Source organism: Adiantum capillus-veneris, chromosome 10 (genome assembly GCF_014529385.1).
Source record: "Adiantum capillus-veneris isolate H3 chromosome 10, ASM1452938v2, whole genome shotgun sequence".
Classification (NCBI taxonomy): Eukaryota; Viridiplantae; Streptophyta; class Polypodiopsida; order Polypodiales; family Pteridaceae; genus Adiantum; species Adiantum capillus-veneris.
This window is the reverse complement of record NC_140940.1, coordinates 8292441-8301248: the sequence shown is the minus strand read 5'-3', so window position 1 is coordinate 8301248 and position 8808 is coordinate 8292441. Positions and strand designations below refer to the sequence as shown.

Here is an 8808-nt window from a genome sequence, read left to right as displayed (position 1 = left end):
CTCAGCGCTCCCGGTCCATTCACCAGCGGCCAGCCTCCAGGCTTGAGGGAGCCAAAGAGGAACCGCTGCAGAAGAGCCAGACAGAGAGTCTACGATTACGTACTGTACACACTGCAGTAAAGGCTCTTTGCAATGTTGAGTTTGCACTTCGTAGCGTCGGAGAGATTCTAGAGCCTAGGCCTGAAAGGAAGTTTTTATAGAAAGAGACTTTAGAGAGAGAAAACGCCGCCATTTGATAGGACGCCGCCGGGCCTGGAGGGGCGGAGAAACCCACAAAAGACGCGCGCGCAAACAGGGTGGCGCAGGCCACACTCGTCTCGTCAGGCAAAGTTCACACTCCCTTTTTGCCTTTCTGCGTTTTGTCCTCTGGTCCCTGAACTCAACTGCCTCCTTTTGATTCCGTAACCCCGTCCAAGGCTGCAAGTTGCCGCTTGCAAGCTGCCACGGTGCCACCCTCTCTCTCTCTCTCTCTCTTTTCTCAAAAAACAATATGGCTGGCACAGCCGCACACATATTTCACGGTTGTTGCTTTATCGTCCCCGTCTCCTCAGACCCTCTCACACTGCACGAAGTCTCATTTCCGTCTCCCTCACAAACATGCACTGTAGTCTGTCAATTTTGTGAGCAGTGAGCTTCTCTCTCTCTCTCTCTCTCTCACAAACATACAACCCCACGTACGATCTCATTGAATATGCAACTCATTGAATAGCTGAAAGGTACCCACACAGCCACAACTGCAATTTTTAGTGCCCTCCTTTTTTGGACCTCTATTGTGTGCCGCCTGAAGAATAACAACGAACCATCTCCTTTCCTGCTTTCGCTCTTTTCTCTGGCTTGGAGCGGATACCCCATGCAGGCTCTGTAGTTGCCTAGCCAAGGATATGAAGCTTTTATGTGATGTATGTGAGAACGCAGTAGCCTGCACAGTTTGCTGTGCCGATGAGGCAGCGCTGTGTTCGGCGTGCGACTCGCAGGTGCATGCCGCTAACAAGCTGGCCAGCAAGCATCAGAGGGTTCCCCTCATTCCTGACACCTCAGAACCAGCTACCTGCGACATTTGCCAGGTTTGTTTGTGTACACACTGTTTTGACCATGTGATTTTAGAGTGGTTTTGCTGATATTGTGTTTGGGTCTCAGGAGAGGCCATCATTTTTCTTCTGCGTCGAGGACCGAGCTCTTCTCTGTAGAGATTGTGATTTGTCGGTGCATTCTGCCAATGCCCTCGCAGCCAAGCATAGAAGAATCCTCTTGGTAGGCATTACAGTTGGGATGAGCCCACCTCAAGAGACAAGCTCAGCACTCACCGTTGAGAAGCATATGCCAGCTACTACGTATACCAGCTCCTCGAAGGAAAACAACGATTTTGCCTTGAAGAATTCTGCCGTCCAAGATTTTGTTTCGGCTGTAGAGAGTCGCAGCAAAGATAATGGTGGCATGGGTAAAAAGGGACCTGTTAACAAGCTCCCTCCTTCACCTCAGAAAGTAAGTAATAAGACGTTATCGCTAGCTCTAGCTCCCATCAACGCTAAGTCTGTGAGAGTCTACACTAGGACAAAGGAAGGCTCTCTCCGTATGGCCTCCAACAATGACCACAGAAAGGCAGCACCTCCTGCCAATACACAACTCAACTCTACCACAATCTCCATTCAAAGGATCTCTGAGGGACATCGGGCACCCTTCGTAGCCCCGGTCTTGAGTTCTATACGCTCATCCCTTCTACGGGAAGAGGCCAATAGCAAGAATCCAAACAACAGCAGTAGCAGACACAGAACTAATGACTACTACAGTAATAGTGATAGTGTGATGATGGATCTGGATGCCTCCTCTCCGGTTGGGGACGGCAGCATCTCTGACTATCTCAACTCTGATGCCTCTGGATGGAGGCTCGACGAGCTGCTCTCTGATCTGGTTGGTGCTTGTGATAGCGCTGGCCGAACTCTGTCGCCGCCCAAGGTAGCACTGCATTGCTAATTGAACTCTGTTAAAGTTATTGAGTCCATAGCAAGCTGCCAGTAAATGTATTTCACGTCTCGAAAGGAACAACAAGTTTGTTTTTGACATTAAAGGAATCAACGTTCACTTGTCTGTCGTTATTTGTGTCTCCATGGTTGTGCTATCACTATGTTCTGTAAATCTGCAGATTTGTGATGGCTTTTGTTGATTTAATTATTGAGCTTTGCTCGTGTTTGCCTTTTGGTTCTCCTCTAGGAAAGCAACATACCGGGCTTTGGCCTTCACGAAGAGCACCCTTGGTTTGCAGAGCTAGACTTTCTTGAGGAGCATGAGCTCAGCCCTTCTCAGGAGGAGAGTGTGGCATTGGTTCCACAAATGCCTTCACCTCCGACACATTCTGGCCTTGGTGTGTCTCGAGGGCCAGGGAAGCCGAAATGTCCAGCTGCTGATCAGCCTTGGGCGTTTGATTACCTATTTACTGGTCCTGATGATAACACCAATGAGTTTTCTGTTGTTCCGGATGTCTGCGGGCGGAGGTCATTACCTGCTTCCCCAACCTCACCGCCTCGAGGCAATGTAAAGAAGAAGCGCAAGTACTGGCTAAATGCTGCGAATGGATAAGAAAAAATTTCTCTTGCTTGCTGAAGCTGATGGTGGCCCATGGAGATGCAGCTGCAGGTTAAAGCCACCCATGCATTTGGCTATGCCATTTCTCTATCATGGTCATGAAATTTTTGGTAGATGTGTTGGTGCCCAAGTTCATGTTAGCTATGAAGGTGCAATGGATTGTGTGGGATCATAAACTGGTGCATTAATCCTAGGTAGTCATTTCATGCTTAGGGAGTGGATCATTAGGTAGCCTGTACTCATGTCCATGTTCATTTTCCAGAGAATTCTATGAAATCATTGTATAATTGTTTGTAGATGGAAGGTACACGCTCTTCTTTTGCGTAATGTAGATGGTTCAAATGCATGAGCAGCATCAGTGTCTGCATGTCATGTTGGTTTGGGAGATAGCGCTCTCTCTCTCTCACACACACACGCTCTCTCTCTCTCTCTCTCTCACACACACACAGACACACACAAAGTATCTTTCTCATGCCGACGGTCTTCACCCCTTAATTAATTCCTCAAACTCATCGAGGAAAATCCTTGGAAAAATATCTAATTTTTGTCCACCAACTTCTATCACTTTTTCGCATGCATAATATCATGTCGTACTTCAGTTAGCTTTTTTGAAGGCGGGAGAAATCAGGCATACTCTTCTTGATGCCTTTATTTCAGCTGTTGAAAGGGCCCCTTTTAAAATGCCCACTGAGACTGTTTGTGGCTGGGCTTTTTTTGGCCGTCTATTCAAGATTTAATGACATCCTAACATGTTGGGACATACTCGCTCACCCTCGCATGGGCATGCTCACATGGGATCGATGGCTAAGGTGATCTGGCCCGTCGGATGCGCATTTGGTAAATTTGGGAAGAAAAGTAAATTCGGGCAGGTTTGCAAATTTGGGTCGATCCGCACCCCATGTCTCGAACTTCCGACCTCCCCACCATGAGCCATGTGCTAATATTAACCACTACGTCCTCATGCGTACGTTGAAATAAAGGCGATTCGAGTATCTCATTGTAAATGTGGGTTGAATAGTTGATTAGTAAATTCGGGGCAAATTTTAAATTCGTGCAAATTGGTAAATTCGGGGCAAACGGTTCGATAATTGACGTGTGTCGCCTTTCCCTCCTCCGCCATTGTTTCCATTTGACCATGTCCGTGTAATAAAGTAATGAGGCTCGCTCACCCACTCACACACACTAGTACAGCCAATCGCCTTAGGCGGCCTCTCTCTCTCTCTCTCTCTCTCTCTCTCTCTCTCTCTCTCTCTTTATCGCGTGTCCACCCTCTCTTTCTCTCTCCCTCTTTGGGAACGTAGCCTTCATATTGCAGCTTGCGCCATGTGCAAAGGGGACTCCCGTCCGCCATATTATGTTGAGTAGATTATAAAATTAAAATTCTAAAGTACTCGCTTCCTATCTTCTTTCCTACTCGAAAATGCGTAGCTCCTTCTCGCTCATTTCATATTTTTATTCATTACTTTCTCAGATTCTATACTCACTTTGCCTCCAGTCTAAGCTCAAGGTAAAGGGGCCAATCAAAAGCGGGGTACCTGAACTACCCCCCCCTCCCCCCCCCCCCCAAAAAAAAAAAAAAAACTTAAGTTCATACATAAAGGTACGAATATTGTAACCACTTCAACATGAGTAGTGGGCAACTGTCGAGATGAGGTGTTCGTCTCTTATTGGACAGCGCATGGGTTTGAGCCTAGTTGGAACCATGGGATTTTTACTCCTCCCAAGTATGGCTCTCTATTGGTGTCGTTTTCTGGTACAAAGAAATGCGTGTTTACCTACGCCCTGTCTCTGCTCGATTGTCGACTTAGATTTTAGCGCTAGGTTGCGTAGACCTATTGTTGGGGTATAGGCGTCTATGCCTTGCTCGGCCGCCCAGAGTCTGGGCGCCCACTGACTTGTATACCTTATACATAACATAAGTGTATAGGGGGCTGCTCACTCTTTGGAGTCTCCCCACCCATATCTGTGTGTCGTGTGTCTCCTTCTCTCTCTCATTCTCTGTCTGTGGTGCTCCCCGATCCCCTTCAATTGGTATCAGAGCTATGGTGACCGCGGAGAGCACGACGGCTTTGAGAGCTTCGAGGCGATAGCTCGCTCGCTCTCGATGGTGGAGTTTCACGGAGAGCGATTTTAGCTTGAGGAGCATTGTCTTTGGAGCTTAGGAGCTTGGTGTGGTCAAGCTTGGTCGAGGAGGCGGTTGCGGCTTCCTTGGTGAGAGGAGCTTTTGAGCTCAGTGGAGCTCGTTAGAGAAGTGCTCGGCGGAGGAGAGCTTGACATTCGAGTGCTTGGATGCTGTTGTGGCAGAGCTCTTGTGTTGGAGCTTGCATTGAGAGGACATTGCATCACGTAGAGTGGAGCAGGAGCAGGTTGAAGACTGTGTGCAGCTCGTTTTTGCCATTTTTGGGCTCTAAAACGTAGTTTTTTGCGTAGCTCCGTCATACAGAGTCAGATCTACATGATCCAGGAGTCTAGGTCAGGGTTTTGGCACGCTCGGACGCGATGGTGATGTCTATTTGCTGAAATTATGCTTTGAATTACAGTAGGTACAGCAGCAAGTTTATTTGTGCACTCTCGGGTCCCAAAAACACTGTTTTTGGCATAGCTTTCACACCCGGACTCGGATACATATGATCCAGGAGTCTACCTTGGGGTTTTGGCACGCTCCGGACGCGCTCGTCATATCAGAATTTTAAAATTCTGAACATTGAATTTTCTGCAGCAGCAGCAGTTGTTTATTGTGTGTCGAGGATTCCACACATGGTTTGCTCTCAGATGTGAGAGTGATATTTGCTGCAAGTTTCCTCACAGGTGGGAGGATACGATGTATGCCTTATGTGGTTTGATGCTCAGAGAGACTAATGTGATTGCATTTTGAGCTCGGCAATGTATGCCTCGAGCATGTTTTTTGGCAGTCACAGGTAGAGCAGATATTTGTGTACTAGATTTGCAGGTGTTTGAAATGATGTATGCAAAGTGTGGAGATTGGTGCATGCATTTGGAGTGCGGTTTGATGCTCTTTCGTTGCTCATGGTTTTGAGTGTACAGTCAGTTTGGTTACTGGTTTTGTGGCCGTTTTACTGACGAAACTCTGGCGAAATTTTCCCAGGAGTTTTATGCGCACCATTTATGCGATCTAGGTAGAGATTGCGGGTTGCACTCAGCATTTGTGTGCGGTGTTCTCTGTAGGTGGGAGATTTGTGCGTGTGTATGCATCGATAGCGTGTGTATGCATCGATACCACACAATGTGGGCTTGGTGATTAGCTCACAGATTGCAGTGTGATACTAGAGCAGGCGAGGCTTGTATTGACATTGCGGGAGCTCTATTTTGGAGTGTGTCTCACAGGTTTTACATTGTGTTTCTGGCCATATTGGTAGACAGTTTCCAGGTGTTGTTGGTGAGGTGGTTTTGCTTTCTAGTTTGCTACATTGTGCTCATGGCAGAGACAGGTGATCGATCAGATTGTGACCTCTCACAGATGCACGTGTTTGATGGGTCAGACTTTGCGGCATGGAGAGAGTGTATGCTTGATGCATTGACACAGCGAGGGTTGCATCGACCATTGAGTGGTGATGCAGGTAGACCTTCAAACATGTCTGACGATCAGTGGCAGGAGCTAGAGGAGATGGCACTATCTACGCTCTCTTTGCACCTTGCGGAATCTGTATATGCTCTTGTTATGTATGAGACTACTTCGAGAGCACTTTGGCGCAGATTACATGATATGTATGATAGATCTGAATCATCACGGACTCGTGTGAGACATGTACATTCACGAGCACGCCGACAGGTGGCATGTTGGTATTGTGGTCATTCTGGACACGTTAGACGGCGTTGTTTTCGTCGTATGCGACATCGTAGGAGACATGGCAGTCTCAGAGATGTATGTAGTGATGCCATGGACTCAGTTGCTTTGACAGTTGAGGCAGATGTAGTGTCGAAGTATACTAGTGACGGGGATGTCACTTTTACCTCGAGCTATGCACGAGATGCTATACATGTAGATAGTGCACTCCCTTCGCAGTGGTTGCTAGACGCAGATGCTATGTTTCATGTCACGCCGCATCGTGCATGGTTTTGTAGCTATTCTAGCGGGATGCTTGGCAGTGTACGTTTGAACGATGGATCGGTGCATGCGATAGTAGGTGCAGGAGATGTGAGACTGTCATTACCGAGTGGTGCATCTTACTTGTTACGACATGTGCGCTATGTACCAGATTTGACAGTGAGTTTGATCTCGATTGGTCAGCTTAGAGATTGTGGATGTCAGATCTCGCTACGAGAGCGAGATTTTGTGATGCATTTGGGTTCGCTAGTGATTGCGAGAGGTGCCAGGAGTGGTACAGGTTACCCATTGCATGTGGATCACGTGAGAGACGGTGTTGTCTCTGTGATCACGCAGTCAGGTAGAGAGCGAGAGAGCAGGCGAGTCTCTTTTGCTTGTGGGTTGCAGGATGCTTTGCATGGAGTGCAGAGTAGTGACCTTGTTGTGCAGGTTGTGTCTACGGATGCACAGGTAGAGCGGGACAGCTCTAGTGAGTCACAACAGGATGAGTCATCAGAGGTGATGACAGAGATGACTCACATGGATGTTGAGATGTCGACTATTGTGGAGTCATTTCTTGATATGCTTATGCCAGAGCTTGATGCAGATTCAGGACATATGGATACACTTGGTACACATGTGATATGTGGTGGGCACGAGGAGTCACTCCAGAGCTCGGAGTCAGAGTGCCATGGTCTCTATGATAGGGGACAGGATTGCCATGTGTTGAGTTCTGAGTTGGAGGTGGCAGAGGTTGCCAGGGTTGCATCAACGTTCGGTGTCCTTATGTACGAGATGCTGATCTCGAGGCCCGACATAGCAGCTGCAGTGGGAGCATTTGCAGCAGGGTTGATCAGTCGTTCGATGACTGATCTCGACATAGAGCATAGGGGAGGTTTGCAGGTATTGCGTACATACTTGCAGTACGTGTGCGGTACGTCTGGTGGTGTATGGACTTACATGGGAGCAGGACAGCCGGATGCACACGATCACAGCCAGCCAGTGGGCATCGGTTGAGAGCGGTTTTCTCTCACCTTTTTTAGTCTTTAGACTAGGTTCCCTTGTTTAAAGGCACAGTCGCCTTTAAGTGGGAGGTTGTTGGGGTATAGGCGTCTGTGCCTTGCCCGGCCGCCCAGAGTCTGGGCGCCCACTGACTTGTATACCTTATACATAGCATAAGTGTATAGGGGGCTGCTCACTCTTTGGAGTCTCCCCACCCATATCTGTGTGTCGTGTGTCTCCTTCTCTCTCTCATTCTCTGTCTGTGGTGCTCCCCGATCCCCTTCACCTATAGCTATCGTTTGTGCCCTTCAGCACTAAAAATGGTGAATCACACCCATTGTATGTGCCTCTTTCTCTTAGCTGGCCTTCAATTGGGGGTTTTACCCTAATTTTTTATTCTACATGAGCATTTCTGAAAGGATCAGAGTTAGGAGTCGAACTCAAATCACTACGCATGCGAATCAACACCTCAACCACTTGAACTAATGTGGGACGTTGCAAGGCCAGTGATCTGTACGTTGGGAAAAATAAGATTGCTTGCACGTCTACGCCTTTTGCACACCCTTGCATACCACCTCTTACGTGTGACTAAACACTAGAAAGAGAAGCGACAACTGCGAAATATAAAAGAACTGATAACACTCTGATTTGCCAACCACTTGCAGCCTCATCAAGCCAGCAACCCGTTTATGTCGTGGCCTGCGTCCATAGCTCTCCTTTACTTTCTCTCAAACTTTGCTATAGAATATTGCTTGATTTTTATTAATTGGATTAGAAAATATTGTTATTTATCATATGTCGTTTTTGAATTAAATGAAGTGATGGTGCCATACAGAGGAAGGAAGGAAGGAAGGAAAAGGAGAGAGAGAGAGAGAGAGAGAGAGAGAGAGAGAGAGAGAGAGAGAGAGAGAGAGAGAGAGAGAGAGAGAGAGAGAGAGAGAGAGAGAGAGAGAGAGTACATCATCAAAATACGTTTGGCCCTCATCCATCATAGGTAAGTGACTACACATGTGCTGTAAAGACAATTAGAGTGGTTGGTCTATAGCCTGTGTATCATGAACTTGAATGCACCTATGAAATGAAGAGAGAGAGAGAGAGAGAGAGAGAGAGAGAGAGAGAGAGAGAGAGAGAGAGAGAGAGAGAGAGAGAGAGAGAGAGAGAGAGAGAGAGAGAGAGAGAGA

General features: G+C 47.5%; 1 protein-coding gene across 1 annotated transcript; it reads left to right on the top strand.

Moving 5' to 3' along the window:
• The first annotated feature begins 567 nt into the window (after window positions 1-567).
• LOC147448409 (uncharacterized) lies at window positions 568-2726 on the top strand. The gene is made up of 3 exons (XM_086521034.1): window positions 568-1064; window positions 1138-1953; window positions 2209-2726. The coding sequence occupies exons 1-3, from the start codon at window positions 882-884 to the stop codon at window positions 2572-2574; spliced, it is 1365 nt and encodes a 454-aa protein (XP_086377160.1). The 5' UTR covers window positions 568-881; the 3' UTR covers window positions 2575-2726.
• The last annotated feature ends 6082 nt before the right edge of the window (window positions 2727-8808 follow it).

What these genes read in the sequence shown, in the direction of transcription:
- LOC147448409 (XM_086521034.1), top strand. Translation starts at nt 882, where the DNA reads ATGAAGCTTTTATGTGATGTATGTGAGAACGCAGTAGCCTGCACAGTT. An exon ending in CTACCTGCGACATTTGCCAG is followed by an intron (nt 1,065 to 1,137) that starts GTTTGTTTGTGT and finishes TTTGGGTCTCAG; the next exon opens with GAGAGGCCATCATTTTTCTT. An exon ending in GAACTCTGTCGCCGCCCAAG is followed by an intron (nt 1,954 to 2,208) that starts GTAGCACTGCAT and finishes GTTCTCCTCTAG; the next exon opens with GAAAGCAACATACCGGGCTT.